This window comes from Peromyscus leucopus, chromosome 1 (genome assembly GCF_004664715.2).
Source record: "Peromyscus leucopus breed LL Stock chromosome 1, UCI_PerLeu_2.1, whole genome shotgun sequence".
NCBI classification, from domain to species: domain Eukaryota; kingdom Metazoa; phylum Chordata; class Mammalia; order Rodentia; family Cricetidae; genus Peromyscus; species Peromyscus leucopus.
Window position 1 is genome coordinate 148,590,344 of NC_051063.1, and position 22,531 is coordinate 148,612,874.

The 22,531-nt window shown below is 53.0% G+C and overlaps 1 protein-coding gene across 4 annotated transcripts in view; it reads right to left on the bottom strand.

The window, feature by feature from the left end:
- Apba2 (amyloid beta precursor protein binding family A member 2) overlaps positions 1–22,531 on the bottom strand; it is a 232,879-nt gene that overhangs the window by 5,919 nt on the left and 204,429 nt on the right. For 3 of the 4 annotated variants that reach the window (XM_028872834.2, XM_028872835.2, XM_028872837.2), the window contains exons 7-13: positions 15,149–15,294; positions 14,132–14,167; positions 12,382–12,468; positions 9,121–9,306; positions 5,282–5,461; positions 4,073–4,285; positions 2,855–2,974 (exon numbers count right to left, since the gene is read on the bottom strand). In XM_028872834.2, coding sequence (XP_028728667.1) covers positions 2,855–2,974; positions 4,073–4,285; positions 5,282–5,461; positions 9,121–9,306; positions 12,382–12,468; positions 14,132–14,167; positions 15,149–15,294 — 968 coding nt within the window. The remainder of the gene's footprint in view (positions 1–2,854; positions 2,975–4,072; positions 4,286–5,281; positions 5,462–9,120; positions 9,307–12,381; positions 12,469–14,131; positions 14,168–15,148; positions 15,295–22,531) is intronic. The other variant, XM_028872838.2, reaches the window with a different exon arrangement.

Below are 22,531 nucleotides of genomic sequence, written 5' to 3' on the forward strand. Positions count from 1 at the left end.
GGGTGTGGGTGGTGGTGGTAGGGAAACAGGAAAGTGTGGCTGTGCTCTTCACTTACTGGAAGTCTTGCCTTATTAGGGACTGTCCTTGGGACCCCGAGCTGAGCCCCCAGCCCCACTCAGAAATGTGCGCAGTGTCCGATAATGGCTCACCTCGCATCGGAGCACTAGGTGTGGGGCTTCCTCTTCCAACCCTTCTTGGCCACCTCCACAGCCCACCCCCCTCCCTCTCGTTGCCCACATGACCACTGCCTCTGACACAAGCTGGCTCTGGCAGCCCCGTGCCTCAGATGGCCATTGCTTTTGTGGGTTTTACTTGTTTCCAAACACCATAGCAGGGCGAGTGGGGAGTCTGGTGTTGACACCCACAGTGTGACCCTTTCAGCACTCAGGATCCTTCCCGTCCTGACTGGGATATGAAAGGATGACGTCTCAGCCCAGGGACACTGCCCGGGTCGGGCTACCAGGACTGAGAGCCCGATCGCCATGCCCGGGCACTCCAGCAGAGGTGTCAAAGCAGGAGGGGCAGCCTCGGCCTCAGGTCACCCCTGCCCGGGGAGCTGGGGCCAGCTCTGCCCCACCGGGCTCGCCTTGCCAGACTGCCTACCTGCTGTAGGCAAGCATGGAGCTTTGATTTGAGTCTTTCCCCAAAGGGAGTCAGGATATCGTGTGATGAAAGCAACTGGTTATTTGAATACCCTGAGCAAGGTGATTCAGGGTGGCCTGAAGACAGGGCGCACTTCGCACTTCTGAAGATGCTATTTTGATTACACTCCTTGTGGCCTCTGACTTTTGGAAATTAGAGAAAGAGGACAAAGAGGGGAAAGAGGGGCGAGAGTGAGGCTTGTGTCTTAGTAAGGTGTCTGTAGGGAGGGGGACGCAGGCTGTGGAGTACAAGACACTGGGAATATGGGGGCAGCAAAGGGGTGCAAGAGGCATTGGGGGAGTTGTCAGGTACTTAGTGCTGTTGGTCTTCCAAAATGAGGCTCCCACTGCATGCTCTAACTGCGCAGGATGCACTTTAGGGAGTCTCCAAGCTGGAGACTTCTTGAGTCCTTGGGAGATAGTGTGGGAAGAGAAAGGAGGATCCATGTGGAAACAGCCTTAATTGGGTCATCTGGGGCCTGTCTGCAAACTAATGTGTTGTGCCTGGGGTGTGATGAGGCTGAAAACGGAGCAAGTGCTTATGCAAACCCAGCTCTGAGGTGGGCAAGCTTCTCCAGGAGGCTCAGGGGAAACTAAGTCATGGAGCAGAAAGGGGGAGGAGGCTGCTGAGCAGGAGAGACTGGCTGCCGGCCACTGGTGGGGGCGGAAGCAAGTACCTGGGACCTTCCAGGCTATTGAAATCCTAAGTCCTAGATACAAACACATCAGTCCTCCTGTACCAGTCCCAGGTGTCCCCAAATCTACACATGCCCTCCACAGACACCCCAAGACCCTCTCACAGCCTAAGCAGGGCCTTTATGAAGTGTGGCTCCTTTCTCAGCCAGGAAAACTGAGATCAGAGGGACAATGGGGATTCTCAGTGGCAGGCAGGGCTTGGGTGTCTCATGGACAACCCAGGGCTTCACAGACTCGATTATCTGGGTCCTCATCATCACCACTAATTCAGATCCTGAGCAAGGTCTGACCCCACTTCAAAACCCCCTCCTGCATGCCCCATGACCTTTGGAGACTAACAATTTTGTATTTAAAATTATGCATTTGTTCCATCGACTTCCAAACCCCTCAGAGCCAGACTTCTGAGCTCTGCACCCCCAGACTTCTACCACCCACCTCACTGCCCTCAACAGGCTGTCCACCGTCCTACAGGCCTCTGTGAGGAGGATGTTGCAGATCTGTTGGTAATCTCCAGCACCCCCCCCTCTCCCCCGCCACACACGCCTTGCCCTCTGCTCTGGCCTCTGAGGAAGGGTCTCATATCCCACCGGCTCACCCACAGGGGCTCCCTTCTCTCCTCACTCATCTTAATTCAGTCCCCACAGGCTCAAGTCCTCTCCAGTCAGCCTTGCTGGCCCACTGCGTGATCTAAACAGAAAGGGACCCGGACTCCAGGCCTATGACATTACCCAGGCTCTGTGACCCTACAGGACACAGTGAAGACAATTTGTCTCATTGATCGTTGTCTTTCTAGAACGCTGTCCTAGTAGTTTCTCTTCAGGGCCGTTGGAGATCCTCTCATCCCCTCCTCTTCCTTACAAACGCTCTCCTCCTCGCCCTGTGGCACTCTGAGCTGGTTTAGGCAATCAGGGAAGTGGCCCCTTCTGTATTTATTTAGTGGTAGTAGCTCTGCCCTTCAGGACCTTTGCAGGAGGTAAACCAAGGAGCCTGAGTTCACGCTGGCCAAACAAGTCAGTTAAGGTAAGAGAAGAACTTATGCTCGGGAAGCAGGTAGATGCTTGGCCCAGCGTCCCTTCCTCCAGGAAGACCTCCTGTCTTCTTAGTGCCTGCCATAAAGCCTGCCAGGGACAGGGGTTTCACATGTGTCTGCTGAATGGATAAGCAAATGAAGTGAATGAATGAAACCAAGAAAGATGTGTTTGTTGAGTACAGTGTGATGCTGTGTGTGTCCAGGCTACAACAGCAGCAAGGCTTGCCATGCCTCCTTACAAGTCAGCATGTGATGAAAATAATCCTCAAGGGAACACTGGCCTGGGTTTGAGGGATCCCAGGACCACACACTGGCTCTCCCTGTCTGCCTTGGCCAGCATGCTCCATCCAGATCTGTCCGGGCTGGATGCTCTCCCTAGAGCTGGTCTGCTCAGCTCTCTCTAGACAGAACGGTACCCCAGCTTTCTGTGCCAGTCCCTACACATGGAATGCGTAGCCTGGGCAAGGAGTGTGGGGACAGACTCACGATTCCATTCTGCACGCTGAAGCCCAACTGGTACTTGAGGTCTGGACGCTTGATGAGGACCGTGGTGACTGGCGGACAGCTGACAATGTTGAGCTTTACCTGTGTTTGGTTCTTCAGGCCCTGCAGAGCATGGGACAAGTCACTAGCTGGGTCCTGGCTTTCTCAGGGACACAGCAAGAGGCACAGAGGGACTGAATACCAGGGTCACGCTCCGGGGGCATGGGAAGGGCTGTCGCCGGGCTTTTACAAAAGAACGTGCTCTTCTGAAGGGCTGTGAAGCCATCGCTATGTAGGCAAACACCCTCCATAGATGAACTCTTAAGAGGAACGTGCCAGCTCACTGAGAACCTGAGCAGGTGCTGGCGGCTCAGGAGCTGCATCAGGACAGCCTAGCTAGTAGCCAAGAGGAGCCAGAGGGTCTAGAGAGGACAGGTCTGTCCCAGCATCCCAGGCTAGAGTGGCTTGGCCTTTCATGGCTACAATATAAATGTACCCAGAGATGGACATCCATACAGGCCTCCCAGAACGTGTAGCCCCGCAAAAGCCAGGCTGGGCCTGTATGTATCTGTCCCATTGGGCAGAGGCTTCTCTAGGTGGGCTCACAAAGCCCCTTCATGTCACATTTTGGTCTTGGAAAAATCCCTCATGTTGAAAGGATAGAGGCTCATCCTAGTTCCATGATTATGAAGGGCAGGGGTGGTGGTGGTGGTGGTGGGGACATGGCTTACAGCACCACTACAAAACCAGTACCTACCAGTTTGCATGTTGAACTGGGCATATGAAGACCTGACCCCCACCTACTTGTGCTCCCTCTGCCTCAGCACCAAAGCCCCAAGCTCACAGGTCAGGGGATCAGAAAGAACAACAGTACCCTGTCCACTTAAGACAACCCACCTTCCAGGCTGCCATGACTGAGATAGCTTCCAGAAGTGCCTCCTGCAGGGCTAACCTGGGAATACTCCAGGCACAGCAGGCTGAGTCAACACCCTACTTACACAGGTCCTCAGCACCTTGTCTGGAGTGAGATAACACCTTCCTTTTTCTGTGCTGGGGAAGCCTGGGTTTTTCCTCTGACTTCAGGTATGTGCTAATCATGGAGTCAGCTGACTGTCATGGACCCATCACTGGGTCTCTCTGGGCTTCCGTGTCAAGTGAGGGTCATAGGTCAAGTGGGGTGGGGCTGAGGAGACTACCAGCACGGGATCCGAGAATACCCACCTTGATGATGCCCTGGCAGGTAGCAAGGGGCAGCCCCACCAGGCTGGTGCCATTGATGGACATGATCTGGTCCCCAATGCTCAGCTTCCCTGAACGAGCTGCAGGGCCGCCATTCATCATATTCGCCAGGATCACGGTGGGCAGGATGGAGCCCCAGCCTGATTCCACGACCACCACACCCAAAATCTCACCCTTGTGCTTCTCTAGCTGCAGCTGCAAGAGAAGGGGGCAGTGTGGGAGGGCACACTTGTAGCCAAGCCCAGGGAAAGACGACACTAGCCTTGGTCCCATGGATCCTGTCCTGCCCTCAGGCAAAGGCCAGTTTTTTTCAGCCAGGAAAAGTCTAGGGCTAAGAGAACTACCTTTCCTCTGGACTCACCCTGCACCAGTTCCAACACTATCCAGGATGCAGGAGCATTCTGGGAATTGAGAAGAACAGAGTCCCTCTCTTGCATACTCAGCAGGGATCCCAGGATGCAAGCTTGGCTCCTGAGCCCTGAAGCTCTTCCATCCACCAAACCCTCTGAGCTAGAGGAATGCCCTCTAGTGCCTATCCCAAGGCCTAGCCTTTACCTCCTTCTTGAAAGTCCTGTTCTTTGTTTTAATGATGTCTCTCTCAGCAAACTATTTGCCACACATTCAAGAAGCCAGAATTGGGCACGCACTCTACAAGGATCCAAGATCGTTCATTCACTCACTCCTCCAACAAACACACAAAAATCTTCCCCTCACTAATTCCCAAAGAGTAGACTCATTCATTCCCAAGCCCCCCAAGGAAGGCCTCTGAGATCTGCTAGGGCCTCTGCCGTCAGCCATTTTACAACTTCCCTGACAACTCACCCAAGCTCCCTATTTTAAAGATGCCTGCTGCGAGCTTTTCAGAAATATCTCCTAGTGCTAGGCTGAGTGGTAACATTAAAAGGCACATTTTCAGGGCCATTAAGACTGAGTGGAATCTTTGTCTCTGCTGCAAGCATCTCATCTCACACCTACGTGCACAGCTCCAAGGCAGTAGTAGCAAGACACATTCTGACACTCTGGTGAGTGTGAGGACCAAAGCCTTCATCCCATCCTTGTCTGGTGAGCTGAGCTGAGGAGGCATTGAGACAGCCCCACACCCAGACTGCCTGGCCCATCTCTGAAGGAGCTCAGCTCGGAGAGCAGGGTCTAGGAGAATGAGCTTTGGGGGCCCCAGCTGATATGGCTCACCTCCTTGCAGTTCTCCGAGTTGGAGAAGTGGATGAGGTCATCATTGTACATCTCCTGGGTATTTATGATGTCGCTGTATTCCTTCTGGCTCAGGTCTTCAGGGTTGATGCCATTGGCCCTCAGGAACTCCTGGTAGGCCACACTGAAGGCCTGCCCTATAGACTGGGCTATCAGCTGGGCCTGTGGGAGGGGAGCAGACCTGCTAGACCAAAGCATGGATACACAGGCTCCACTAGGTGCCCATGAGCCCTCGAAGGAGCCCTTGCTTGGGCTTCAAAGATGAAGGGAGTGACTCTGGGCTCTAGGCTGGTGAAAACTGTCTGCCACTCACATCCCACCTCAGGCCGCCATGATGAACCTCTCTGCTGTCTGTGTTACTTCATGTCCAGACGCTGGGACGAAAAAAGGCTTTTGTAAAAAATCACAGAAAGTGACAAAGTAGAAGTATTTGCTAAATTTCAAACGATGGCTTTAATTAGGAACTGTAATTTATTTTGATTTTACCTATTTTATTCTAAAAGTAGAATTGAGGTCCTACCCTACCCACCACCCCCCAGAGTGATGCTTACACGGTTAGCTGTCCATTCTACCTCTCCATAACTACAAAGCCCAAATAGGTAGAGGCTGGTGTGTGTGCCACATTGCTCTGGTCTGGAGGGGTGTGCCAAGCTGAGGGCCACAAGAGGCAGACTCCATATCATTGAGAAGGTCACTTCTTTCTCTGTCCCCAGAAAGAAACCGATGGAAGCCTAGACACTGATGACAGACAGTCTTCCTGCCTGTGGTACCAACAGGACACTGGGAGGCAGGCTCCAAGGAGGCCATCTCCTGGACCACACAGGCATCCCCCAAGCTGTGCATGAGGGAAAGCATGGAACTTTTGGGAACATCTCAGTGCATGGCAAAACCAACATCCCCCTCCCCGACCAGTCCCCTTGCTGTGTGAGCTCCACCCAGCCCAAGTCCTCCCTAGGGTCCTCCTCCCCCACACCTGCCATTGAAAGGCCTCTACAGGGTAACCCCGAAAACCTTGGTTCAGTATGAGCTGAGAACAGGGGGGTCTGGTTTCAATTCTTTTCTCCCTTTGCACAAAACATGATTTAAGTGCTTCCAAATGAATAAGCATATCTAAAAATCAAGCTAGGCTGGATCATAGCCTCAGCATGCGGGGCCTTGCTTTAAATATGCAGATTTCTAGGTTGAACTGCATGCCCAAATCGGGCCCTGAACAGCTTAGAGGAAGGATACCACAATGTTCTTGTTCCCATGTCAGCCTATTAGCAGTGGGTGGCTATGGCAGCCCAGAAACCGCTAGGTGGCGCTGCTGGCCTGGATAAGAAAGGAGCTGGTGCAGGAGCAGATGTGCGTCTTGAAGGTAAATCAGCAAAGCGGGGTCTGTGGGACCCACAAAGGAGAAGAGTCACAGATTGGAGGGGCTGCCCTGTCTAACTGGCATCTCAGTGGTCCCGCCACCAAACCCTTACGTCTCCACCTGGGAAGGACGGACTGACGGCATCAGACGTCTTTACCACTAAAGCTCCAGACTGCCCACTGTCCTAGGTTCTTCTGAGATGCACCACCCATCCTCCAAACCACTCTTCCTGCTAGATTATGCCCCTTCTTCCTACCCCATGGGAACGCCTGGGAGACTTAAGTCAGCCTCGCATCTTGAAATGATTGCGCGCTTTTCAAGAACAATCCACGGACCCTCGGAGTCCGCACTGCCTGCTGTCCCCCACCTTCCCTGCTGCCTCCCCACCCTACCCCTTCCCCTTGTGCCCTGGTTTCCCTCCTGCCTGGACAGGAGCCAACCCTGGAGGCTCACTAGCGGAGACCCTACTCCAGCCCTTCCGGCAGGGCTTCCTGATTACTCCAGTTCACAGCCAGGCCTGTGGGTATATGCTGCTGCTGTAAGGCCCCAGCTGACCTGAGGGCTAGGTACAAGGGTCTCAGTGCCTGGTGGCCTCCTACAGGTGGGCTCAAGGTCCCACAGAAGTCAGGAGGAGGCCGCGTGCCCAGCATTACTCTTCCTGGCTCCGTCATCTCCACGGTAGTGTTTACCTTTGCCTTAGCCCCAGAGCACTGAGTTCTACCTTACAGAAGGGCAGCCAGGACTCAGCAGCCCACCCGGACAGGTGTACCATCACATCCTTTCTCTGAGCAGCTGCTCTGGGGTGCCTGACATTGTCAGAGCAGTTTTTTTCTCTCACTCTTTCAAGTATTATTTGAGCCCTTCCTTCACTGTGCTCCCAGCTCCGTCTCCTGCCCAGCGGATGGCAGCTAATGGTCACCAAAGCAGCTCCTACCTCAACCCCTACTGAAAGATGTCTGCAGCAGCTGTGCTGGGCCCCTCGTAGTCCTGCTCCTCTGTGGTCTGCACATGAGCCCCAATGCCTGCTGTCTATTGCTCGCACTAATCATCACATGACATCTACCACACCGGCTCTCTAAGACATCCCCAACCCCCAAGCACACTAACATGCCTGTCCATCTGTCCACAGATCCCCATGCAATGGTGGAAAGTGTATACCTGTGCACTAGCAGGTGAGCACAGAAATACTGGCCTCTATTAGAAAACTCCCACTACTTCAAAGCACTTTCAATTGGTGACGTAGGAAAAAGATAACAGTCCTCACACACTGGTCTGAACCTCCTTGTTTTCAGATAATGATTGTATGCTATGTTTCAAATCACGAACTATATGGACCCTACACGGACCCAGGGATGCTTGTGAGCCCTCCTGTGAACAAGCATGTCTCAGCCCCTTGGGAGATGGGTGCTGCCACAATATTGTCGCCACTGACAAAAGCTTGGAATAGCCTCTTCCCAGAAGGTCAACAGAGAAAAGATAACAGCCCAACTTCAGCCTTCCTAGACGGCCAAGGACATCAAGACACTGGTGCCCCGCCCCCTCTCAAGGTCACCTCTGGTTCTCCGTTATTTGGGTTTGTTTTTGCTTTGTAGGCAGTTCTGACTGACACACGTGATCCCACTGCCTCAGCTTCAGAGGAGCTAGGAGTACAGGCTTCTGCCACCCCAGGATCTCTAAAGGATGGTGTTGAAAACTTCAAAAACTGTTTTAAGTTGTTACATGGTAAAACGACACAGCAAAGCGGAGCTTCCCTAGCCTTGGTGAAGACACCTTCTCCTGCGCATCCTTGGCAGGTTAAGTATGTGCATTTTCATAACAGAAAAGATAGGCCAAGATGAATTCTCAAAGTGAGAGGCTCTATAGAACGATTTCTTTGGTTGGATAGTTGTTATGTATTTAACAGATCTGGAAGCTGCAGTGGGGTGTCTTTCTGTACGCTGTGAATAGATGCTGTTCCCACTGGTTAGTAAATAAAGCTGCATTGGCCTATGGCAGGGCATGATAGAGCCAGGCGGGAAAATCCAAAAGAGATAATGAAAGGAGGGAGGAGAGGGGGAGGGGGACACCAAACCGCTGTCCAAGGAACATGTAATGGGATGCAGGTAAAGTCTAAACACGTGGCGATACGTAGATAAATAGAAATGGGATAATTTAAAATGAAAGAGCTAGCTAGCAAGAAGCCTGCCATAGGCCATACAGTTGGTAATTAATATAAGCCTCTGAGCGATTATTTTATAAGCAGCTGCAGGACTGGAGAAACACTGGACCACAGAGCCGGGCGGAACCGGAGAAACTTCCAACTACAGGAAGCACCTGTTCTATGAAGTGAAGTCAACCTGTTTATTCACAGATGCAAGTGTGAGAAAAGGTGCTGAGTCCTCTCACGGGTGGACCCTGGAGCCGAGTGGCTTGCTGGCTGTTGGGAGAGCGGCCAACTCCCCGCACCCCACACCTAGCCTTCACTTACATCCTCTGACTCGAACACGTGACAAATCATCTTGTACTGCTTCTTCCCCTCCTGGGCCCCAGGCGTGGTCTCAATGCAGTCCTGAGAGGCTGACCGGGGCATGCGGCGTCTGGCCATCAGAACCACGATGTTCCCGATGTCTGCAATGTAGGAGATGGTGCGCAAGGCATGGTCCATCATGGTTTCCTGTCGGGAGGAGGACAGGCCACGTCAGGGAGCACAGAGACTATTCGCCACTAACAATCCGTCTAACCTGGTGTTTTGCAACCTTGGCCCTCCTACCATTTGGGGCCAGATCACTCTAGAAAGCAGGGCTGTCCTGTACACTGGAGGATGGCAGTAGCATCCCTGGCCTCTACCCACTGGATACCAAAACCAAAAATATCTCTGGTCATTGCCAGATATCCTAGAGGAAGGGTGGGGGGTGTTGCAGTGGCCCTTGTTGAGAACCACAGCTCTAGTTAACAGTGTTTCATGATGGTCCTGGAGAAAGTGGCCTGTGTGATGCTGGGGTGGGGCTATTCAGCCTTGGAGACGGAGCACACCTTGTGCTGAAGCACATCCCTTGTGCTGTGTACACCTCCACACAGGCAGACTCCATACCCTCCCAGCTTTTCTGGGTCAAGGCCAATGATGAGTTTGTCACAAGTCAGGAGAGGAAGTAGCCAGTGAGCTTGCCTGTGGTCGGTGAGTCTCCACCGTGGTCCCTAGCCAGGTCCATTACTCTTGATGTCTTTTGTCATTTGGTAGGAATCTCCTTGGGCATCTTGCCCAGGACCCCATCTCCTAACAAGGCTGCACACAAAGGCTCTGAGAAACTAATCAGTTGGTCTTTTGTGCCTTTGTTCTCCCGTCACAAAGGGAAACCGGGTGTTTCTGAGGCTCTGACCTCTGGAGCTCTTTTCTTCTGCACGGATTCTTTCTCTCGTGGTGTGCGTTGCACGCACCTCTAGGCAGTGGTCTGCTTTCTGTCAAGGTTATGAGGGGGCTCATCATCCACAGCACAGGGGTGGGAAACCAGCACGGGGAAGGTGGGGGATGAGTCTTCAGCACTGAGACACAGGCATCTGAGACACTGGCCGCTGGCGAAAGCTCCCGAACCACTCCCCAGCTGTGACTCCTCAGACAGAAGCTGCCAGTGTAGTGCCCTCACTCTCCCTGGCCATGCCGGGCCGCTTCAGCCTCTGCTCTCTCACCTGTTACCACCCCTCCAGCCATCTGCCAGTGTTTCAATTTCCCATTCAAACCAGCCTCCCACTGCCGCCTCCTCTCCAGCTCATTCTAAACGGTGACTCGGAACGAGCTCTTTAGCTATTGATGGCCTCAGCCAGGGACAGGGGTTGGAGACAAATGACCACCTCAGTAGGCTAAATGGTAGTTCCCAAGAGAGGCTTGTCTACAAGGCCCACCCTCCGCGGCACACGGGAAGTATATTTCAGAACAGCTGCCACCACGCTACCTGCCGAGCATGACCCCCATTGCCTGGACTGTTTGTGTGGACGGCAGAGCCTACGTGGGACACCTCCATTCTTTCCGGAGTCCTGCAGTCTTGTTACACAGCAGGGAGAGAGTCCCTATGTGACCAATCCCCCAGACAGGACCTTGGGTGCTGAGACACCTTCCTGGCAGATACACTAGCAGCTGCATTCACTGCCCGGGGAGCTGAGGAGTCCCTGGAGACAGACTCTGAAGATGCAGCAGGGATTCTTCGGCACTCCGCCCAGACACCCTTCCCCTTGCTGACAGCTGTGGCTGCATCTGGGATGTCCCCAAAGGCCCTCCCTACCTGTGGGGCTGCTGAGAAGTGGCAGACCCTTCAGGAGGCTGGGCCTGGGGGAATAAAGCCACGTCAGTGGCGGCACATCCTGGGGTTTATTAGAACCTCGGGCCACCGTTTCCTCTCTCTTCTCCTGAAAGTCACCAGGAGATAAACAACTTCCTCCCCCATGTGCTTCCACTATGATGGCTCCCTCACCATCAGTGTGTAAGCAGTGGCGCCAGCAGGCTGTAGACCAGCAGCTCTCAGCCTTCCTAATGCTGTGACCCTTTGATACCATTCCTCATGTTGTGGTGACCCCAACCATAAAGATATTTCATGGTGTCTGCATAACTGTGATTTTGCTACTATTATGAATTGTTATGTAAATATTCAATATGCAGGATAGTCAATATGTGACACCCAGGGGTCGCAACCCACAGGTGTGAGAACAACTGCTGTAGACTATCACTGCCCCAACAGTGAGCCAAACAAACCTTTCTTCTTTGATGCTGATTGGCTCAGGCATTTTCCCCCAGGGCAATGAAAAGTTAACTAAATGGCAGAAACTCTGATGTTGGGAACCAGGGTCCACCACAGTGCAAGACAAAGGGGAGCGTATATGGACGGGGGAGGAGAGCGCTACAATCCCAATAGGGGTCTCGATAGGATGAACTTGCAGCTTTTTGCAGCACATACACTCTAGCTCCGTGAACTGTCAGGGCTCGGGGGCAATGCCCCGCCAGTAAGCACAGCCAGCAGCCAGGCCCACATTTATACGTGCCATCGTCTACTAAAACAAACTGCGGGTCCCTGAGAAAGATGCCTGGCTCAGGTCTGAGGACGGCCAAGTGCAAAGTTATTGCCAAATACTTAGGGTCCCAGAAAGTAAGAAAGGGCTCAAACGTTGGAGGGAGAGCACCAAAATATCACCACGAACAGCAAGGGTCTCGGCGTCTAGCAGGAAAGTGAGCAGGGAAAACGGGGAGGACCATTTCATAGAGCAGCATGAGTCGGCAGGAGAAATCATGGTGTCATTATAAACCACTGCTGTGTGTTTTCTATGTTGCAAACAACATGGGCAAGGCTGTCAACCTCTGCCAAGAGCTCAGGGTGCTAGGGATCAAGGGCACAGAGGGTCTAGTGCAGGGCTTCTCAACCTGTGGGTCGCAACCCCTTGACGAACTCCCAGCTCTAAAACTATTTACATCGCCCTTCATAACAGCAGCAAAATTACAGTTAAGAAGTTAACAATGAAAATAACTTTATGGTTGGGGGTCCCCACAACATGAGGAACTGTATTAAAGAGTCACAGCATTGGAAGGTTGAGAATCACCGGGTCTAGTGTGTCACCTTCCTGCTTCCCCGACAATGACCTTGAACCCGGGCACAGAAGCACAATCCTCCTGGGGATAGCTCTTCTACAGCTAGAAGCCCGCCCTCCTGAGGCTCAGGCTCAGCCGCTGGCTATCATGATTCTGGACAACAGTCTGTCAAGTGCTCACCTGCGTGTCAGCATTTAAAACCTTGATCCTCTGGGTGGAGATGAAGAGGTCTACTTCCGTCAGTGTCTGAGCATCGCCCTCAGAATTCTAAGAGAGAACAACAGATGTTGTCACAACCCGGAAGTTGACCACAGTTCACTGCCTCATGCTTGACTATAGTGACCCTGAGGTGCCATGGAAGGAAACACTAATCCAAAATGGGGCAGCCGCTGGCAGCCTGCATGCATGCATGGTGGGGAATCCCCTCTTGAGTGTGAGCTCTCAGGGCACAGAACACAGGGAGACGAGGCCTCTTTGCCACATCAGGTGTCTGGGGTCTTACTGGGCCCCCCTGGCAGCAAGCAGGGCCCCTTGGCTAATTGCTGCTGGATGCCGTGATGGTGACTGTCACCACGCTCCAAGTACATTCTTGAGGCTGGAGACTCTAGGAAACGGGGGAGGGGAAACTGTCCTCAAAGAGGTTCGGTTCAGACCCAAGCCCTTCCTTTTTCCTTAAATGATCACGTGAACACCCTTCCAAAGGTCATGAGAGATGCAGGACAGGGCCAGGCACCGCCTGACAGTGCCATGCGGGTGCAGGGTGAAGTTGTCACACCTCCTTTGTGTCCCCCACTGGACGCAGCTCTGTCTGTGAGCTGTGTTTCAACCCCCTGCTCTGAAGCTGAATAGCTACTCAAGGCCTGCCCCTGAGAAGGACAGCTTCTGGTTGTTTTACATTGCCTGTGAGGACCCTCATTCCCTCACAGTGGCACTGAGAAAGAACCCCCACCCTGCCGCTTTGCCCACTGGGGAGAATAATTCGGTGTGGTCACTGGGGGCCTGTGGTGGTGTCCTCCGTCACAACAGAGCAGAGACTGTGACTTAATTGTTCAGTAGACAGACTTCCACTGTAGGGAAAGGGAGCCCAGCATGTGTGGTCCTTTGGCCACAGAACCAGAAAATGTTGTCACTTTGAGGACAGGGGAAACTAAATCTCTTGTTGCTGAAATGTAAGGAAAGAAAAGGGGACAGATGACAAGCTACTGTGCTGCATGTCCATGGACTTACCCAATGCCCTCTCACACTGAGTTTGTTGCTGTCTTGATTAAGTACGTAGAAAGTAAGCAGCATTTATGGAATGACTAGGTCAACAAATCAATGACTGTCAACCGAATTTCTGAAAGTCTACCCAGGCTTAAAAACCTCTTCTTTTCCTTCCTTTTTCTTTTTTTAGGTGTGTGTGTGTGTGTGTGTGTGTGTGTGTGTGTGTGTGTGTGTGTGTATGCCAAGACCTTTGCTCGATAGGTAGGTGTCCTACCACTGAATCACATCCGGTAGAGAGGGCAGTTCCAAGACAAACTACTCTTTGTCCCGGTTTAGAGGGTGAAAACTAATGGGCCCAAGAAGCAGAACAATGTAGTTAACGATATGTGGGAAGCCGAGTACTAGGACATTGTCCTAGCAAATGTCCTGTTTAGAAGTGTCCATGCAAAACAGAGTTCTGCAGACATGAGCCATGCTCCAGGACATGGGAGACAGTAGATAAGAAAAGTTGATTAACATGGGACAACAAAATAAGCATGAAGTGTGGCTTCATTCCCAAACCCAGCATTCTCCTAACAAGGAAGAAAAGCCTGCGAGCTCTGTGGTGGTACGGCTTGAATTCCTACCAGAAGTCCCCATGCATAGAGTAAGACACGTACGCATGCGTGTATGCATGCACGCACACACGCAAACACCACTGTCTCAGGCCCACACAGGTCCTACACACCGCTTTTTTCTTGATCTTAGCAGCCTTCTGCATCCTCTGAGCAGCATGGAAGAGAAAAGAAAATCAGGAAGGAAGCTGTGGCAAGGTTAGTGCAGCCTTGTGCTTAATAGAAAGAACTCAAACTCTGCAAGTCTGGGCCGATGGACCATCACCACTGTGCTGAGCACACACAGTAAAGACAGACCATTCACGCTTGCACCCCCAGGGGTAGAAATGGCTGCCGGCCACTCCATATACCCGAGGATGGGACTGGGTACCAGGAAACGGGCCACGGTGGGTCATGAGCCATAGGGCCCGGCGCTTTGGTCTAAGGACAGGAGCAGGCTGGGCTCAGCCCTGGCTCTGCCTGCTCTGCCTTGCCTTCGCCAGCACAGAAGGTCTCGTGGTGCCCTCTGTTCCATCCAAGGAGGCTAGTGTGTAGTGAGGACAGTGAGGGGTAACATGGTTCCTCATTCCCACAGGCTGGCAGTATATTCAGGCTCCACCTCATGCAGGGTGGGGCACCAACTCATATTGCCCTGTTCCCTCCCCTTGACCTTACTTAGCTTTACTGGTATGGTCTCATGTGCCCCCCTGCCCATCATCACCTACCGGAAACACCACAGTCCAAAAAGCCTACAGAGCTCTGAGGACGCCAGTTCTCCTTGAGGCCATACATTTGAGTGACACTTGATGTATGTCCCCTGCTTCTAGAAGCACTTTGGAGCTAAAAATACACGGTTGGGACAGGATTTAAGGCTCCAAACAAATATGCTTTAAAGACGGGAATGCTTCGGAACTGTCGGCTTTTCTTTGAAAAATCGTTTCCCAGTGACTGAATGGACCACGTGTAAGGAGCTAGTGATGACTGTACCCGGCTGAACATTCACCAGCCAGGCTACAGGTCTCTTTGGAGATGATGGGCCATGCCTGGTCTCTGTGCTGGGCAAAGCTCCTGAACCCCACTGTACTCCCCCACTTCAGCGCTCCCCCCCAGGGACCCACTCCAGTAGCCCTCAGGGCCCGGAAGCACCCCACCTTGACCCTGCTCACAGCCTCCTGAGCCTGCATCATTCGGATGTTTTTAGAGGGGTTACGCTCAGAGAGCAGCTGCGTGGAGCCCAGGTAGTTGGCTGCGAAGATGATGCCATCGATGAGGTCTTCCGGCTCACAGGGCCCTGGAACTGAGGAGGGAGAGAGTGAGTGCCTTCCTAAAAGAGATCCACCAGGATCCAAGGGCTTAGACGCCCAGCCCAGCACCAGGGACACAGGGACCAGGAGGGTGAAGCCGGAGGACTGAGCTGTGTAGCCGATCTGCAGCTCAGGGGAAACCAGTCCAGGCCACACCACTGACACACTGCTGGACAGCTCCGCATGAACGGCGTGATGAGGGGTACTCCTGGAACCCAGGCGACTATCTCCCAAGGTAGCTCAGCCTCCAGGGTGACCCGCACCCGCTGTCCTCCCAAACACAGCAGCACTTTCCACCTTCTCATGGAGGTCCGTGAAGGTCCATGCTGAATTCTTCCGTGACTTTGTCTCCTCCCCTCTCCAGTGGGGCTCCTGCCAGCCTGCAGCTTCTCATCCCACCCAACCCAGGCCTCGGCGGGGCAGCACAGCCCTGATTCTATCTGCCGCCTCTAGACTATGGCAGCAAAACAGAAGCTCTGATGGAATGCTCCACCTCTGCTGTCCAAGGCAAGGAGGACCATGGCCACTGGTGCTCTGAACACTTCCACTAAAGACCGACTGTTTCCGAAGGTGCAGCCGACTGATGCTCTGTATCTGTGACCCACATCTGGGATCTTTCAGATCATGCACTGTGTAGTGAGACCTGAGATGGTAGTGTCCATGCTGAGCAAGTGCAGACTTTTTCCCTCGTGGTTATTCCCTGAAAAACTACAGTGTAACTGTTGTTCACATGACACTTCTATTGTAGCTGGTACTTTAAAGCCATCTAGAGATACATTTGAGCATGAAGGAGGGTCTGGAAATTACATTTTTATCCAAGGGATGCAGGCAGCTGTGGACTGGCTTCCAAAGGGGTCTGGGAACCAGTTCTTGAGAAACATCAAAGGAGGAATGACTAATTTCAATAAATTGTAATATTGAAAGCCACAGGTTAGTGTCCCATGGCTCCTGAACAGGGCACTGCAGCTCTAGTGAGGGGTCTACTAATGTGCTCTGTAAGGGGCAGATGGTGAATATTTCTGTGCTTGTCCTGTCTGTGGCAAGGACCGACTTCTGCACTTGAGATACAAAAGCTGAAATATGGAAAGGAGTGGGCAGGGTGTATCCTATTAAAGTTTATTTACAATATCAGGTAGGACTACAGTCAGCCGACAGGCAACCTGGTGTAGGCTTACAAGGCTGCTCCAGCTGCCGGTCAGGACCTCCCTGAGCATCCTGCATAGATGGAAGCTCCGGTGGTGACTTCCGGTCTGCTGGCACAGCCCTTACAGCAGTGCCAAGCCATTGAGCTCCCCGGCCACTCCACATCCTCAGGGAAGAAGCCTGTCCCCCTGTAGAACCCAAGGACAGTTGGAAGGCAGATGTGATGATTCAAAGGGGAAGGGAGGTGGTCCTTTCTCAAGCCTGTGTCCAGAGGTGGAGATGTGTCCAGTGACCCCTTGCCCCCCCCCTTCACCATGACAGCCAATGTGACCTGGCTGACACAGTTCTACCTGGAGATCCTTGGGCAGGAGCCATGCTCCAGGGCTGTCTGGGGGCTCTGCCATCTGCAGCTGATAAGCTCAGGCTTGCTGGGTTCAAACTGGCAATCCAGCAGGCACCCAGATGCCTGGCAAATGGTCACATTACAGGTTGCTCTTCCCACTGTCACTGTCCCCTTGCTGATGGGCAGTGCAGCTGCATCCTGCTGCTCGGGTGATGCTTTTGTTACCACACTTCTTCCGGCCACCCACACTAGCATCGAGCTCGGTGATGGCTCAGGTCAGAAAGACCGATCCAGCTGAAGCTCTCTGGTGGATGTCAGGCCATCATGGACTCTCGTGGAGCTTCCCTCACCTAGAACTTCCCTCCTAGATCATCAGGCTCCTGTCCCACAGTGCTGGCCACCAGTGCTCCAAATGCACACATACACACACACATAGACACACACACACACACACACACACACACACACACACACACACGGAGGGGGAGTGAGAGGGAGAGCGAGCAGCTGCCAGGGGTGGCACAGGCTGTGTCTGGACCTTGCACACTGGCCCCGTGCTCCTCCTGGGAATGGGGGCGGGGGGGGGTGTGAGCTTCCAGCAATGAGGAGCTCTTGGCGCTGAATGGAGAGCAAGCCTCTGTGGAAGAAGACACCTTAAATTATTAAAGCAGCAAAGTGCCTGTGATTATCTTAGCCCAAACTCAGATGAAAGAAGATGGCTATGAAGTCCGAGGGAATTGCTGGCACCTGAGGGAAGCCAGTCTGGCATCTGATGGCCAGGTGCCGGGTTCTGGGGAGATGGCGTTCAGGAGCCAGCACTGCTCTGGGAGCCAGTTACCTTACCCTTAGTGGGGACAGAGGGAGCAGGGGGGTCACAATACTCAGAGAAACTCCCGATGAGGACAGAGCCGTTCCGGGAAGGGACTCGTGAACACAAAGCAGCTGTGGCTGCCTCAGAAGATTGGGTCTCTCAGCACTTCATCATGGAGAGGGAGGGGCTCACGAGGGTTCTCCTCCCTAGATCTACTAATGGTGGCTCAGGGAGGCATGTCACTCTCTTCAGTGACGTGACCACTGACAAGTTGTCATGCTCTAGTAAAGAAACCCTCACCTATGCCACGGAAGTTGCCCATAGACACAGTGCCCCCTCTCTTTCACATGTGTGTGCGCGCACATGCATGCATGTGTGCGCACACACACACACACACACACACACACACACACACACACGCACCATGAAGACAAACACCACAAAGACATCAACAGGGAGGCGGAAAAGGAGGGGACTTATTGGGGGAAGGTTTCCGTAGGAAAAAGAAGGATGAGATGGGGTAAAGGGGTGTGAAAATGACCAGCGTTAATTATATACCTGTATCAAATTATCAAAGAACCAAAGAGAAGAATCAAGGCCGTGGCTCTCAGCTCTGGGCTGCTGGGCCTCTGAACCTGCTCTGAGTGTACAGCTGAGACAACAGAGGATGAAGCCGGGGCCCCGTCCAGCACCTGGGCAGGTCTAGTGAACTCCTCAAGCTCCAGGGTTGGGACAGGCATGCTCAGACTGCAAGACTGCCACAGTGGAGCAGAGTGGAATCAGGAGACTCCTCCCCAGTCAGGCCAAGTACCCTCTGGAAGCCATAGAGCCACACTAGCTTTCTCAAGCTAGGTCTCCCGCACCCAAGGACAAGCCAGCTCTCCCTGCAGCTCTCCAAGTCAGGGCCTCATCAGGCCTCCTCTTTCTATGAAAAGCACCATAGCACTCGATCTGGAGCTGCCTATTGGCAGAGATGGTCCTTGTGCAGATGTACCACCCGGGGAGGTGGGGGGGACGGGAGGGGCGGGGTTCAGAAGCCACGCAACACAAGGGACAGGAACCATCCCAACATCACAACCTGGACACTGCAACCCTGACTTCTGGGGCTTCGGACTGAAGGACTTCAGTTTGTCCACCATAGGCCACCTGGGGCTTCTTTCTCTCCAGCAAGCACGGGTCGGAGATGTCTGTATCACTGGCCAAGGGGCAGCTCATAGGTCTGCATTCCCCAAGTGGGGCCCAGTGCAATAGTAATATGTGTGTGTATGTATGTGCGTGTGTGCGTGCGTGCATGCGTGTGAAAGAAGAGAGGCACTACTGTGTCCTGCAGCTGGTGCAGGGACTTTATCTACCCTTGGTGAGACTCAGCCAATACCAAGGTCTCAGCCAGGTAAGTGTCCCCTCCTCCTGTGGGAGGGAGGGGCAGGGACCGGTCTCTCTTCTGACTCCCACTTTCGGAGGCTGCTGTCTAGCGGCTCCTTCCATCAGTTCCCCAGGCAACATGGCCAGCTTTCTGGACCTCCATGGCGCTCATGTTCCTGTTTTCAGTCATCGCGCCTGAAGAGACTGTTGGCAGGACTCTCGCTCCTCACTGATCTGAGAGCAGTGGAGGGCACAGACCCGGGTGTGTGAAGGGCACTTGTTCTTCCTTTGCCGAACTCCGGCAGCAACGCTCGGCTGACACCAGCAGAGGGAGACAGAGAGCACAGTAACTCCAAACGTTTGACAGACAGGTGAGCCTGAGTCCCCAGAGGGCGACGCGCCCCTTCCTGATGTACCTCTGACTCACACAGCATATGTCCCCTGTGTGTGCAGTTGACAGGGGTGTGGGACACTGTTCTTCCTTCCCTTCCTGAAGTAGCCTGTGTTTGCAGCATGGTTAGAGAGCCCGCTGTCCTGCCCTGGAGAGTCCTTGTGCTCTATGTGTGACCTTGGGGTCCGCACTTGGACCTGGACCTGAGGCTCCTTGCCAGCTCTGTGGACAGGGAAGTGCTGGGGTCTTGTGGCGCTGTACCTGGGGTCACCCATCTCTGTTAGTTGGGGAGGACAATCCTGCATGTTAGGAGTGGGCAGAGGCTGCTGGACAGCCGTCTGTTTCCGTTATTCTCCTCGGCTCCAAAACTGCCCACCTCTCCCTGGGTGCCAGAGGGCACAGTTGTGAGGCTGGAGCACAGCACCGGGCGGACAGAACTGTGTGCGGCTGGGAGGCCCCAGGTGCAGCTGCCATGTCTCACTCACCAGCCCTGTGTGAAAGCAGAGTCGCGGCCATCCGTCCTTCACAATCCCATGAAATCAACCTCATTATCCCACTGTAGGAGAAAGACCATTGAAGCAAGGTCAAAGGACTTTTCCCCAAATCAGCATCCAGCCTGTGAGGACTTGTGATGTCACAAAACATGGCTCACTGGCTGGAGGGTGAGGCTGACACCAGTGCACAGGCCGACATAAACTCATCCTGAAGGGCTGTGGGGAGCATCAGGAAGGGAGGGTATGGCCCCAAAGGAAGAGGAGCAGGCTCGACCTCTTGAGGAACCTGGGCGGGGCTGCCAGTGAGTGGGAGTCTGTAACACTGGACGCTATCAGCAAGTCAGAGGAGAGAGCTTTCCAGGCTGAGGCAAGAGCTGGTGCAAAGGTCCTGGGGTAGCAGAGAGAGAAGCAATTCAGAAAGACTAAAGGCTGTCCAGATGACCTGGTGCAAGGAATGAGCCAGCAGCTGGAATAAGTCAGAGTGTAGAAAGAGCACTGGCCAGATGTGAGGACTTTGGAGCCCTTCCAAAGATGGTCACCCTGGCCTAACAGCCAGGAGAGAAGCCCAACCAAACCACTTTCTCCAGAGAGATAAAACAGAGAGGAAGAATGGACAGCTGCTAAGTGGCCACTGCAGGGGTCCAAGCCAGCAAGAAAGGATGCTGGTATAGACCAGGAGGATGATGGAGACTGAGAAAGTCAGCCAAAATTTGGGCTGAATGTGAGGTGAGGTTGAGGGGATTGGAAGACTGCCCTTGGCTAGATGGTTGGAGCTTCTGCTCACTATAAAGGGTTTCTTGGGAAAAGATTGGCCTTGGGGTGGGGCTTTTGGACCAGTTTAGCTAAAGGGGCCAGGGCACCTTCCAAGAACAGCTTAGAAGGCAGCCCAGGTTAGACAACAGATTGAGAATGAGCTGTGAGAGGTGCAGGCATGGGTGAGTCACCGTGGAGAGGACAGGGAGAAAGGTGGCAGAGGGAGGCCCCGGGAACCAGCTCTGCCAGGCATCATGACAAGAAGGGGCAGAAAGAGAGAGAGAGAGAGAGAGAGAGAGAGAGAGAGAGAGAGAGAGAGAGAGAGAGAGAGAGAGGAGCCCATCTGTACCGTGCTGCCAGGAGGCCGTCTATAAGGGGCCCCCATGCACTGGGCACCCTGACAAGGCAGCCAGCGGTGACCTTGGAGCAGTTTCAAGGGACAGCAGGTGGGATCCAGCCCATGGGGTGAGGAACGTGGGCAGGTGCGGGCTGTGAGCCATTCCCCGGATCTGGCTCCAAGGAGAGAATAGGATTGCTAGTTTGCAGATATGTAAGACAGACAGATGGATTCAGTGGGAGGGAGTGAGAAGGAATAGGCATCGGATCTTGTGAGGACTATGGTGCCGAGGGACACCTGTCTCCACGGCCTCAGAAAGGCCACAAATCTGATACGTCATTCTCAGGAGAGTCTTCAGACCACATGTCAGGGCAACCACCCAGGTCCATGAAGGGCCAACCCATGGAAAGAAGGCCTCAAGAGGGGAAGGAGTGGCCTCCAGGCCCTCGGGAAAGGCTCCGGGGTCTACACTGCTTCCCTCTCTACAGCAGCAAGAGCAAGGCTCGACTCTGCAGCAGCTTGGGCCACTGAGAAGCCCCTGTGCAGCTCATAGATGGCACTACCTGTAAATTCAGGCCTGACATGGGCAGGACCATCATGGAGAGGGACACGGTATGGTGCTTTAGAACACAGTGAATGACAAGGGTCGGTGGGTGCAGGAGGAGAAGCTGTGGCAGAGAAGAAAAGGCCAAAGCCAAGTCCAGCCCGATCCCCAGCACTGCTGAGGACACTGTAATCATTAGCTTGTGTATCTGGGTGGCTGACTTCCAAGAAGAAGGATAAAGAAAAGAAAAGAAAAGAGAAGAAAGGGAAAGAAAAGGAAAGGAAAGGAAAGAAAGAAAGAAAGGAACGAAGGAACAAAGAAGAAAAGAAAAAAGAAAAGACTGGCCAGACAGGAAGATGCATTTTTCTATGGCATTATTTGTGAAGGCAAAAACCTGGGAAGTCCCCACGCACAGCCGAACAGGAGCCATCCTACAGTGGAGTCCTGTGGAGTGGCTTGGGAGGTGACTAACACCATGCAGTTCCTGAGCACACGGCTAGGATGAGTGTTTAGAAAAAAGGCATGATGGAGAAAAGAAATCCAAATTCACCCCCACTTACCTAAACCGGGGAAGGTAAGCTCACAATAAATATACATGAAACATTAACCATCACATAAACCAAGTAGGTAAAGAAACTTCATATAATGCCCCCCCATAATATCCTATATAAAACTTAAAAAGGTCTTTTATGTTTTATGTGTCCATTTAGAAGTTTATACAAAGAAGAGAGCATTTTAAATCTAAAAAAAGGCTATGTTAAACGTTATAAATGACTGTCTATATGGAGAAGTATCCATAGAGAAGACAGGAGATAAGGATCCAGGACTGGACACCTCTGCACACAACAAAACCCTTGTGTTGTGTGTTTGACTTTAGACCCTGCAAGTACTTTCCATAGTCATACTGACAAAAGCTTATTTCCAAGAATTAAAAGTAATCTTGGCCAGGCGGTGGTGGCGCACGCCTTTAATCCCAGCACTTGGGAGGCAGAGGCAGCAGATCTCTGTGAGTTCGAGCCAGCCTGGGCTACCAAGTGAGTTCCAGGAAAGGT